Raw genomic sequence first — 13,211 nt, forward strand, 5'->3', positions numbered from 1 at the left:
AGATTCATATTTAGCACAGTGTCTCTGTGAGGAGGGTTTTTCTAGTTCTACTGTTGCACAAACTCCGAGGATAAATATGTCAAGATGGCAAAGAAAGCGTGTGATACGTCTGATTACATGCCAGCACTTTGCAGCACTGTAAATCACCTCCCCACTTCACAAGAAAACCACACACGCACACACGGACACACGGACACAGAAGCTCTCGTTTGTGTGTGTATGTTCCCCTTTTTTATCTGTATTTCTGTGTTTGTTCTTGCTCTGTAAAGAAAGGATTTGGTTTAAAGTAAATATTATGAAATAAAATAAATCTCCATGGATTCCTGTGGGGGAGACTTGATTGTCTCAGCAGCAAATATTACTAGAATACAGCAAAGAAAAGCTAGAATATAATCAGGGAAACGGAACAGAAAACGCGCTGCCGCCGCTCTATAAATGTCTTGAAGTGTTTTCAGTTTGACATGTTGGTGAACCCGTTACCTCAGATAAAAGAGGCCTTGGCGTTCGGGACACATTTTCCAATCCAACCTTCCTCTGTTCAGTGTCAACACTCTTGAATAGCTGTAAATGTTTTAAGAAGTTCTGTCAGGATCAGACTACATAACGCAGTAAAGTCTCGAGATGTTGGATTCGCTTTAGATTCCTGTCTGAAGTTGGACTACTACGTTGAACCCCGACCAATCATAACTAGACTTTATATTGCTTTAAACCTGTGGTGTTGAAAAAGTATCAAAGAATCAATAAATACAATACAAAGTTCTTTATATTCAGTATAGTCTTCTACTGTTTGAGCAGAGGGCTTTTAGTGCTTTTATTCTTCTTATGACTTATTATATAACGGTTATGAGAACTTTTATCATCTCATAACTGTATATTAAGATTCTGAGAAAGCTTCTCCTGATGATAATGATAAAAAAAAAAACTAGGTAGTGGACTAAAAGGAAAGAGTATTACTCAGTTTCTTTCTCTAGCAGTCGGTCATGATATTTGAACTGGTTACAGACCCACTTCTCTGGCCTCTTGGCTGATTTCACATCATCTTCTTGAGTTTAAAAGCCTGTTTGTACCCGTTACAGTATGAAATGTTAAGAGAAAAAGCCACATGATAATGAGTGAAACCAGCGAATGCACCACAAATACGTCACTACACTCCAGAATATAGTGCGGGCTTTAATTTTATTTGTCTTGTGTTTTCTTACTATCAAACAAAAATGCTACTTTGTTTTCATTACTTGTTTCTTTCAAATTGAATTGTCTGCACACAAACCTCAGGCAGACTAGTTCAGGTGGAGCTGTGAGACTCAGCTACTGCCTGAATGAAAGCAATCAGATTCCCTTTGATTTCTCCAATCATATTGAAGTTGTTTGTGCAGAGGCTGACACTGGTCACAAACCAGTTCACAAGCTCTTTTGTAGAATTATTTGTTTTTATTTGATCTTACATGTTTTATTAATATCAGAATCAGAAGCAGGTTTGTTGCCAAGTAGGTTTTTTTACATACAAGACATTTATCTTGGAGATGATAAAAGACAATGTGACTGTTTGTCCAGGGAATGTACAAAAGATCACACTGTTAAGAATATTTGCAAGATGCATGTTTCTTTACTCACTTAAATTCACTTTTTAAATTGCTCTATCCTGCTGGAACAAAATGTGAAACTTTAATTTGAAATGCTTTTTGTTGGTTCACATACAGAGGGTTAATCTCTCTCTCTCTCTCTCGCTCTCTCTCTCTGTAGGGTGCTGGTCAGGAGAAGCTGGGCATCTACATCAAGTCTGTTGTGAAAGGAGGAGCAGCTGATGTGGTTAGTACACACACAGAAAGTGCAACCATGACACAAACGTATGAGGAAAAACAGGAAGTGACTCACTCTGTTTGTGTTTTTACAGGACGGGCGTTTGGCTGCAGGTGACCAGCTGCTGAGCGTGGACGGGCGCAGCCTGGTCGGCCTATCGCAAGAGAGGTACATTTTTTAAAATTGAATTAATGACTAAACTGTTAATACTTTAATGCCCAGCAGCCAGTTGAGCCAGCTGTGTGTAAGTATTAAAATAAATAATTACAGAGGTGTGATTTATGCATTACTAAAATAAAAGCAGTTGCTCCATGGAGATTACTTACGACTTAAGTAACAGCCAATTGCAGCCAATTTGCAGCACAATAATTAAGTAGAGACCTAATTTATTGATATATTTCATTATCGCTGTAGCTTACGACGACATGCTACAATGTGACAACAATGGCGATGGAACTTGTCTTAGTTATGATTTTATTTCCAAATTAGTTCGGTTATACCCGACTTTAGTAGCTGATTTAGTTACAAACTAACTAGTAGTTACTGAGCCTCTAATGTCGACTTTATACCTCAACTTAGGAGAGAACTTAACTGCAACCCAGTCTAGAATAGTCCTGTAGTGTGACGTCAGTGAACTAAATGTGTTCTTATGCTGATTTTAACCTAGTGATGGGAAATTCCCAGCTGACGTTTAAATTAGGATTCATGACCTCCAGTGATCTATCTGTATGAAACACCAGAGAGTACATGTGGGTGGACGGGGTGTTTTTCTCTCCGTGTGCTCAACCACTCACCGCGCAGTGTTGATGTTTTTATGGTGAAACGCGATGATGAAACTCAATTTGACTTCTATTTTGAGAACTGAAAACATTTGAAAAGTAAAGTATTATGTTGACGTGACATCAGATAACCACAACCTTGTTGACTCAGAGTTGAGACATCCTGAGGGTTCTTGCACTGCATCCCAATTGTCCTCGTAAAAAAAAAAAGACCAAATTTCAAAAACATGTCTGGAACACACGGCACAAGCAGAAAGTGTGTGTGTGTGTGTGTGTGTGTGTGTGTGTGTGTGTGTGTGTGTGTGTGTGTGTGTGTGCGTGTGTGCGTGTGTGTGTGTGTGTGTGTACGTGTGTGTGCGTGTGTGTACGTGTGTGTGTGTGTACGTGTGTGTGTACGTGTGTGTGTACGTGTGTGTGTACGTGTGTGTTGGAAACAGCAGTGAAGTACTCGGTGGCTAACGCCCCACTCAGATTATTCCAGTTATTCCTCTCCCTCGGCGTGCACAGGCTTGATGTTGACTGCTGTTGATTACTGTGTGTCAGCACCAGGTCAAACTGGATTTACAAATCATTGCTTTAATTGCTTTAGCGTGCAGATTGCAGATGGGAGGGGTTCATCAGATCTTTTTTTTTTTTCTCTGACTTTCCAAACTTTCTGCTGCATGCTATCATCCTGTGGTCGTCTCCTCTTCCTCCAGGTTTCTCCCAACAGGTTAACATTAAGTATGACTCGCTTGGCCTTTAGGTCTGCTACATGTTTGGGTAAAAAATAAATCCTGCGATGTTTCCAAATGTGGGTTTGTAGCTCGTTCTCTGCTCAGCATGAAGCAGTCGGTGTCGCATTCCCCGAGTTCCATCCAATCAAACACACATGGCTCATTACCTTGTGCGATCTGCCCTTCAACTATTTATAGGATTCGGTTAAAGCCCTGTGCACATGTGGCTGTTACGGAAAATAACATGGGTACTGTGTGTGTGTGACACAGCAAGTGAGTCTCTGCCAATGACAAATATAATCCCTGCCTCCTCTGCTTCATAATAAAAGTCTTCTGGTTTATTTCGTCCTGTTGGGATGCCAGTTGAGGGAAACTTTACAATGTTTTCCCATAATGACTAAAAGTAGTCGTTTTGTTAGTATGGTACTCTCACTACATATCTAGAGTAAGGCTTTTTTTAGTTTATTGACAGAAAATAATCATTAATTTATTGTTTTTCAACCAGAAACGCTTCTTACATGTGATCGTAAATGAAATATCTTTGGGTTTGGACTGTTGGTCAGACAAAGACATCCCTCTTTCTTGTCACTGTAATGGACATTTTCCAATTGTTTTGACATTTTATAGAAATCTGTGAAAATATCTGACTTACTTATATTACTTTCAGCCCTAATCTGTCATATCAGTATCAAAGTATCATAATACATTTGATTCAGAACTTTTTAGATACAATGTCATGTGTTTCAAGGCAGTAAACATCCTCTGTTGTTTGTAAAACGGTCAAGAAAGGAGATTTTCTCCAGCATCAGCTAATAAGTTCATTATCTTTCAATCGTATATTTGGGATCGTCCACTACATGAATGAAATGTTTAAAAAGCTTTGAGTCAGAATCAGATGTAATTTCAAAATCTGACAGCAGCAACGTTGCAGTAGGATGGAAGGAAAAAGCTTTTAGAAATAACAAATTTAAGTCAATTTTAATTAAATTTTCCTCAAAGGGGTTTATGATCTGTGTAGCCTAAGACACCCTCTATTCTTAGAACCTGGATTCGAATACGTACCCCAAAAAGCCCTTTAATGGCCAAACAAAGGAAGAAATAAAGTCTATTCAGGATACTTTCCAGCTGAGAAATTCATAACGTATTAACACCCAGCGTCTTCAAGTAGTAACTGTGGTTCACAACCTTGCTTTGTGATTAAGATGGGATTTACAAAACTATCCGACTGAAGCATCCAGTCAGTTTACCTATGATTTGATTCATGAGCTGGGATGTGATGCACCTTCAGCCCAGTGTAACAAAGACATTTAGATGAATTCATGTTATGTTCTGATCACTTCAAAAGATGGAGCTTAGAAAAGCCGATAAACAGGAGATTTAAATATTAGTTGTGTGTTTTATATAAATTTAATGCCCACACCACAGAGAATAGTCTAAGTGTGTCAGATCCCTTGAAGTTGTGTTGTAAGTTTCATACACATTCTCTCTCTCTCTCTCTCTCTCTCTCTCTCCCTCTCCCTCTCCCTCTCCCTCTCCCTCTCCCCGTGTTCAGGGCTGCAGAGCTGATGACGAGGACGGGCTCAGTTGTGACTCTGGAGGTTGCAAAGCAGGGAGCCATCTACCACGGACTGGCTACACTGCTCAACCAGCCCAGCCCCATGATGCCAAGAGGTGAGCACACACATGCACACACATGCAAAATCATTTTACTGTTTCACTCTTTCTTTTATGCTTCAGACTCAATACTGACATAATATTTCATATTTTCAGGGTTTCCTTTGAGCCCATTAGAGGTTTGAAAATACATTAGATCTGTTTAAGTTAGGAACCAACAGAATTATTGTAGTAAATCTGCATTTCTTTTTTATTCATTTGTCTGTTTTTCCTCATGATTTTGAAGAACCTAGTTGATCATTCTCTGGTTCCAGCTTCTCCAGTGTGAGGATTTCGCTCATTTTCGATCATTATAAATTGAATATTTTATATTAACAGTTAATTTAAATATATCAACTTGTGCTCTAAATTATTGTGATTGTGGATTTTTAATAGACCAAACAATTAACCAATTCATCGATGAAGATTAGCAGATTAAAACCTGCAGTGTGGAACATTTTGTGTCCTCTGTCAGTGAGAGTAATTACACACTGCGTCACGTGCTTGTGACGTTTCAAAACATTCATAGCGCCAGAAATTTACACAGTTCCCAGGCAATAATTAGTTATTTAGGGAAGAGTAAATGTAATAGCTACATAGCCTATTCTTACTATTTTACAAATGCACGACATCCGTGTCTGCCTTAAGTCTTCTGTTCTTTCCAACGAGGAAAAGCTACACCAACGGTTATCCGTGTTCGTCCTCGCCATCCACCACTTTCTTGTTTTGACTCCTTCCTCTGAACGCCTAGTTTCTTTTTTACCTGGAGCATCAGAAACTTTACTTGGACAATTCTGTGTTATTCAGCCATACTCCTAGTTGCTGTAGTCTACTCTATCGCTACGGTTGCTCCCTGCTTCAGCACTGGCGAACCAATCATCGCTGGTCGACATAAAATTTGACATTTGCCTGGTGTTAAAGAGATTAATTAGCATTGTGTGAACTTGTTTGGCAAAGGGCTTGAATGTAATGGAAGTTCATTTATATGTAGAAGTCCTGCACTCTAGCTTTAATCAATGATGAACCAATACAGTGGAAGTACAATATGTATTTCAGCTGTATATCACTGAGCTCTAATTTGCAATCAAGAACGTTATAAAATACTTCAATTAAAAGCCATTTCAAAAGATCACAGACATATATTTGGCTTCCTAAACCCTGCAGATTTCTGTCGTTTAATAGCCGTGATGAATGGACTATTGTTAGTTCCACCATTAGTTAATGCCAGTAATTTGGTGTTGTGGATGAAAGAAGAGAAGCAGACTTGCCCAGACAGTGTGTCCTTGTTGTCTTCTCTGTAGCGCAGTAAAAAACCAGCGAGCAGACTGAAGGATATAATGAGTGTTTGTGGCCCCAGCCAGATATATGTGTGTGTGTGTGTGTGTGTGTGTCCAGACACACACCCACACACATACATGGCGTAGAGTTTACTGGGGATGTCTGGTTGTGTGCTGGTCTTTGTCTGCAGGAATGTGACCCTAGATTCATTAAGGAAGTCTTCTGGCCGGGCCGGCCTGCGGTCCACGATGACGCTAAAGGGGTGTTTCTCCCGAATTCCCTTGACCACAGTGTTTTCCAGTGCAGACAGTGAAAGTTTAACCACCAGGCAGTGAAGGTCGCTGGTCAGTCTTCAGTAAACTTAATGTTAGGAAACTGAAGTCGGAGTGTAGATTCTCACAGACTTGAGGGCGTGACTGTGCTGAAGCAAACCCAGATACACAGAAAGGGAAAGGAGACTGTTAAATATTTAAGATACTCTGAATATGCAGCACATCACTATAATGCAACATTTACAGCGGACATTTTACTAATTTACTAGCACTGCACAAGTCTGAAGCTGTCAGATTAGTTAAATAACAACAACGAACATCACGAATGATCAAAAAATTGTTTAGGAAATTTGTTTTTCCCCATGTGGTGCAGAAAAAAAACCCTCGTACAACCTCAGGATTGGAATCGAGAACTGGTTTCAAATTTTTGTTCACGCCATGAATAACGTTTAACGTAATAACATACATTAAGTAAGCAAATAGAAATGAAACCCTCGACTTAACGTCTTCTTCCCAAACTGCAAAATGATTAGTTGCCAAGGAGGCGTCACCTAGAAAATCATGACAACATAACCAAAGACAAACTGCAACTGACGAAGTATGTGATACCTTTTCTAAAACTCTTTCATCTCTTCACCCTGCAATCCTAATTTATGTCCAGCGTCGGACCGAGGTCGCGACAAGAACGGGAAGCTGCGACCAAAGAGCGAAGGCTTCGAGTTGTACAACAACTCCGTGCAGAACGGCTCTCCGGAGAGTCCGCAGGCCGGCTGGGATTCTTACCCCGAACCAAAGAAGATGAGCGGTGAAGATCGACTCCTCAAGAACCGAGCCGACCACCGCTCCAGCCCCAACGTAGCCAGTAAGCCCCCCCCCCCCACGCTTACAGAGATTTTATCTTTTTATACACGTGATTATTTAGCTTAATTTAACAGTTAAATTCTATATTTTCCCTCATTACCTCTGTTTTTATTTTTGTTGATTTGTTGTGACCTCCATAATAAACCAATTCTTAATTCTTCATCACAAGGATGGCTTTGTGACATAAGTTTAATATCACAATGTGATCAGGTCGATAACATTTCCTTCAAATTTAGGCAGTTAATGGAGCAGAATTACACTCGTAGAATTTGATTAGGTAGAAAATGGAGAGTATCTGTGGTCAACAAGTCATGAGGTTTAAACTTGGCATGGGCAGTAATGGAAATAGGAAATAGAAAGTAAAACTACACTGATGTTATTCTTTAACTACTCCGCCCTGATATGGAAACAGTGCTGATGTTGGGCAATAACACTGTGTCTGCAAAAGTCTTCAAAAACAACCTCTGAAACCACTTTTTACTTACCAGTTTGGGTATTTTAGGATTCATCAACGACTCCTTCGCTCCCTTAATTCAATGCTACATTCTGAATACTGTATTTGTTACTGACTGCCTTCAACTGTACTAAAATGTACTCTCCTGCCCCGTCTTCAGATCAGAGCCAGAGTCCTGCAGGCAAGGCGGTGTACCCCGGAGGACCTGGCACTAAGATCACCTCCGTCTCCACCGGCAACCTGTGTGCAGACGTAGGTACCCGTGCGATTGAAGCCAGTGGCGTCTTTATGTGGAATGCTCAGGCAGACCAGATGAGATTAGAGTGACCCGAACACTCGAGGACACACAGTATCTAGAGCAGAGATGAGAAATCATTTTTCATGCGGCATCATTACTCAGAACCAACTCCTGACAAAGTGTTGCCTGTTTTAGTTTTTGGGAAGGTGTCCCGAATATTTTCTTTTCACGCTGTAATATCTGGTTTTATTCACCAGGACGAGCCCTCCCCTCCCCGTCCAGAGGCCTACCCCATCCCCACCCAGACCTACCCCAGGGAGTACTTCACCATACCGGCCTCGAAAAGCCAGGATCGGGTCATCGGTCCTGGGCCGGGACCCTCGCAGCACTGGCAGGGAATGGAGGACAGAGAACGCCTCCCCGTGGTCGACAACATCCACAACAGCATGCAGGTAGAGCAGCAATACCTAAAATGGTATCATATTAATTATTCAGTAACTTCTCTTCTGGGATTATCAGGGACATCACAAGTGGACATACACAACTTAAGTCAAATAAAATGTTTCCTGCCCTACTCCTACATCTAATTTTTCCTTTTCTTTCCTTTCATTGTCTGTTCCCCTTTCTCTCGTCTCTAACATCAACACTTTCATCTCTCTTCCCAGCGAGTTAACCACTCCCAGGAGGAGTTGTATCCCCCTCCGGGAAGTCTGAGGCCAGACGAGCGGATGCAGCAGCACTACCAGCAAGACTACCAGCACCGGGACCTGGACTACCAACACAGAGATCTCGACTACCAGAGAGGTCCACCAGGAGGTAAGAAGAAAGAGAACCCGAGACCTCAGATGATGAGGCGGAGAGAGGATGACAAAGAGAGGGCTGTAGCACCTGATAGTGTATTAACTGACAGATTATGTAACAGCTTAGTGGCTTTCAGCATCCAAATGTTCCTGTAAATGTAATTTGATGTTTATTTGTTATGTAATATATACTAATCACAATATTTCATTCAGAATGACAAAGCAAAACAAATTACACGCACAGTCACTTGTACTCAACCCAGACAAAAAGGATGAATGTGTGTTTCTGTGCGTCTGTAGGAGGTCCCGACCACTGGGCCCCACAGCCACAGGTGTCCTCCTCGTTGGAGTCGTCCACGTCCAGCCAGGAGCACCTCAACTTCTCCGCCTCCTCCTCCTCCTCCAACAAGACCCAGAACCAGAAGACCGGGCCTGGCCGATGGAAGACACCCAACGCCCCTCACTCTGCGCCACCACATTCAGCCCAGCCGCCATCCCGCTCTGACCTGCCCCCTCCGCCGCCCCCACCGCCAGCCCCCTACCCCGACGCCTACGACCCCTACGACCCCCAACCCGACCTCCCGCTCCCACCGCCTCCCTCCGCCGTCACTCCCGTAACGGCCCAGCAGGCCGCTGACCGCAAGAAACGCGAGGAACAGCAGCGTTGGTATGAGAAGGAGAAAGCTCGGCTGGAGGAAGAGAGGTGAGGTTTCTTTGTGTTGTTTAATGTTTCACACAAAGGAACATTTATTCATTTATAACTGCACTGATGTAACATTATGTCCTACGAAGTTCTCAACAGGCAAACATATGAGCAAATATCAGGATATGTGCAAAGACCAAAAGTGAAGAATAACCCTTAACAATGCACTATGCACTACACGTTTATTTAAAAATTACAATTTATACTATATTATACATGACAACATGTAACATAGCCATAGGAGATTTTGTGGCCTGCACCATCACTGCTTCTTCTTCAAAAAGAAAAAGGGAACAAGGAAATTCTGCCAGTAGTGTAAATATTTTGCTGTAAAATCATGTTTTTGACAATGAAATCAAGTATAATTCACACATTATGGATTAGTATTGTCATAAATTCCTTTGCTTATTTGTGTATCGGATCCTTAAACATCGATAGATTTGCGCATGTGTGTCTGCAGCCGATCGTTAAATATGCTAAATAAAATGACAAACAATATTGATAATGATAATTACTAACAATATTAATGATTTTCCAGGGAGAGGAAGAGGAGAGAGCAGGAGAGGAAGCTGGGTCAGATCCGGGCCAACCCCGTCATGCCCGTCCAACCTCACAACAACGGAGGATCCATGCCTCCTCACCACCAGCCCCCTCTGCCTTCTGTGGCCCCACCCCAGCCCTACCTCCCCCCGCAGCCTCAGCCCCAGCCTCCCCCATCCAGACCGGAGAAACTAGCTAGCCTGCCGCGGTCAGCTGTTCCTCCCCCTGCCAGTGCCTCCAACCCTCCTGGTAACACAAGTCAAAATTTATGTTTTATATTTTATATGAAAGCTTAAAACTATATTTAAATAATAAATGTATTGTGCTGCGCTTGTAGGAATGGACACGGTGATCAGGGAGCTGTTACCGCAGCAGCAGCCACGGACCATCGAGAGGCGAGACCTCCAGTACATTACCATCAGTAAGGAGGACCTAACGTCCAGCGACAGTCTGTCTCCAGACCCCTGGAAACGAGACGCTCGCGAGAAGGCCGAGAAACAACAGCAGCTCCACATCGTCGACCTGCTGGACAAAGAGATCCAGGAGCTGCAGGTAGGAACCGCTTAAGCTCCGTTCAGAGGGAGTCGTTTGCTCTTTGCTTCATTGAGTTCACGAAGGACGCAACACGCAAAACTTAGAGGTGGATTTAGAAATAGCTGGCGCAACCTGATCCAATCCTGAGCCCACTTTGTTTCCCAGGCGAAGCCGGAGAGAACGGCGGAGGAGAGCGACCGCCTCAGGAAGCTGATGCTGGAGTGGCAGTTCCAGAAACGACTGCAGGAGTCCAAGCAGAGCGACGAAGACGAGGAGGAGGAGGACGACGAGGACGTGGACACTATGATGATCATGCAGAGGCTGGAGGCCGAGAAGAGAGCCAGGGTGAGACGGGGGGAGGCGGTGGCGGGAAAGGATAGAGAGAACGGAAAACAGTAAGGGTGGAGGGAGAAGAGAATTAAAAGACTGTTAGGGTTACAATCATGCAGCAGCTTAAAGGACAATAAGACCCAGAAGAGATGAGAATAAAACAGTAGGAGAGAGTAAATTAAACATTTATAGGAAGGACTGAAGGAAGCAGGGAAGACATAGAAAGAGAGGGACAGGAAATTGTATCATGTGCAAAGGCTGTTTTGGCAGAAATAAAACGTTCTTACTTGTGTTTTTTTTAAAGTAATTATGCCCATCAGCTCACAGTTGAGAAACAAATCTGTAGGTCAGTGCACGAGGAAGGGCGAGCCGCAGGAAATCAAGCTGATGGAGGGTGTGTGGGTGTGTGGGGGGAACCGGCTTTCAAATGCTAGAAGGGGAAATGAATTCCTCCTCTGTGGCAGCGCTCCCACTATGAATGTCCTGCAATGTGCATCTGCAACATGCTTCTGTCATCGCTTTGCCATGCTGAGCTGCTTAAATCTGATTGGCTGGAGGGGGTTGGACGGGAGGGTTTTGGGGCAGTTCAGGTGAGGGTTACGATTTGAGGTGACGTTGTTAATGCTGCATTCGCCGCACATACGGAGCCCAACTGTGTGACTCTTAGTGCGACAGGTAAAAGCCGCGAGTGTGCTCGAACATGTGGGTGATTTACATTTCCTGTAGATTTTTGGTTTCCTGCACTCGGCACATGTGCTCGGTGAGAGATAGGCGTTCGTGATTTACTGCAAACAGCTGCGTCCTGCTGCGATAAGACACAACAACACGTGGTGCTATTAGTTTGAGGTGATATCTGTTCCTACGACTAAGATTTTCCCCCCACCGTTGATGAGGTCAGAATTTGTCCTCACTTGACATCTTCCCCCAAATATAATGCAGCCACAGTGTCACTGGTCCCATTTCAACAAGGTTCTCGACATCCTGAGTGGATATTGATTGAATTAACTCATTTTAGATGAAGAATTGGATGATAATTACGTCCCTTGTTGATTTATAACTGTGCCATAGTTATAAAAACTAATGTAACTGAGCTGTAGAGTAGCATGACGCCAGCCTTTATGCTTAACTACGCACAGTTCTCGCACTAAAATAGCTCCACAATGTTTCAGGCAGATTTCCCGGTCCTTCCCGAAACTGGTTGACATACTTTTTATTAATACTTATGCAGTGTTATTGATTAATTTCTGTGTCTTACGTGTGAGTGGCTGTAGCTGATGGATGCAGCTGTGTTTGGTAGCTGCGTGTGAGAGGATGTGCTGAATGAATGTGGTTGGTTTGGTACTTTTTTTCTGTATTGAAATACTTTAAAACTTTTTCTTGATTTCCTGTTGTTGTTATAAAAACTCTTGGCTGGAAGTTTACAGTAAACACAGCAAATAAAAAACAGATTAAAGGTCAAGTTTATTTAGTATTTAGCCCAAAATCACAACTCTGTCCCAGAAGGCTTCACCATCTGTGCAGAATACAATCTTTTTTGTGATTTGATTAATACAAGTTTGGATCTTAATCATGATTTTTTTGTTCATATTGTGCTCAGGTGGCACTTTATTTTTTTCTAAATACATTTGATTGAAGTGAGGTTAAAAGGGTCCCAAATGTTGCCCTGTGGCCCCTCAGCAGGTTATTCCAGCTGCACCATTCATTATAGGAAGAGTAAAAAGGAGCCAGAGTCACTTGACCTAATTAGAAAACAATAATTAACTAAACTAACGAATATTTCTGCTGTAATGTTTTGGTTTTTGCTATTAAAATATATTTCTTTACCAGTTTTGTGGCAGATTAAAGTTAAAACAATGAGCTTTTTGTGGTTATGAGGATTTGGTGGATTAAGGAGCCAATAATCAGCTCAGTGGAGAAAAACTTTATTTATTTATCAATGTTTTCACTTTACTGTATTGCCCCCCTTATTTTATTTCTATACTCCTCAGTTTCTCCTTTCTCCTTCCTCGCCCTCCTCCTCTTCTTTTACTAACTTAGTTTTATTGATATCTCCTTCACTCCTTCCTTTGCAGTATTTGCGTATTTTCCTTCTCCTCCCTCCCTCCTCCCTCCCCCTCTCACTCTCTATTCTGTTCTTCTTCTTCTTCTTCAGCAGCAGAATGCTGTCCCAGCTATCTCTGTTCTAGACTTGGTATGTTCTTCCTGTTGATGACGAGTATCCTCCCCCTTGCCCTTACATCACTTCCTGTTTTCTGT

General features: G+C 42.4%; 1 protein-coding gene across 14 annotated transcripts in view; it reads left to right on the forward strand.

Annotated features, from left to right (window-relative positions):
- The window catches only part of afdna (afadin, adherens junction formation factor a), a 98,058-nt gene that overhangs the window by 70,126 nt on the left and 14,721 nt on the right, over positions 1-13,211 (forward strand). For 10 of the 14 annotated variants that reach the window (XM_051409727.1, XM_051409731.1, XM_051409729.1 and 7 more), the window contains 12 exons: positions 1,741-1,806; positions 1,892-1,965; positions 4,845-4,963; positions 7,157-7,357; positions 7,971-8,062; positions 8,306-8,500; positions 8,714-8,864; positions 9,149-9,551; positions 10,090-10,340; positions 10,429-10,643; positions 10,791-10,970; positions 13,108-13,146. In XM_051409727.1, coding sequence (XP_051265687.1) covers positions 1,741-1,806; positions 1,892-1,965; positions 4,845-4,963; positions 7,157-7,357; positions 7,971-8,062; positions 8,306-8,500; positions 8,714-8,864; positions 9,149-9,551; positions 10,090-10,340; positions 10,429-10,643; positions 10,791-10,970; positions 13,108-13,146 — 1,986 coding nt within the window. The remainder of the gene's footprint in view (positions 1-1,740; positions 1,807-1,891; positions 1,966-4,844; positions 4,964-7,156; positions 7,358-7,970; positions 8,063-8,305; positions 8,501-8,713; positions 8,865-9,148; positions 9,552-10,089; positions 10,341-10,428; positions 10,644-10,790; positions 10,971-13,107; positions 13,147-13,211) is intronic. The other 4 variants (XM_051409737.1, XM_051409739.1, XM_051409741.1 and 1 more) reach the window with 2 other exon arrangements.

This window comes from Dicentrarchus labrax, unplaced genomic scaffold, assembly GCF_905237075.1.
Source record: "Dicentrarchus labrax unplaced genomic scaffold, dlabrax2021, whole genome shotgun sequence".
Classification (NCBI taxonomy): Eukaryota; Metazoa; Chordata; class Actinopteri; family Moronidae; genus Dicentrarchus; species Dicentrarchus labrax.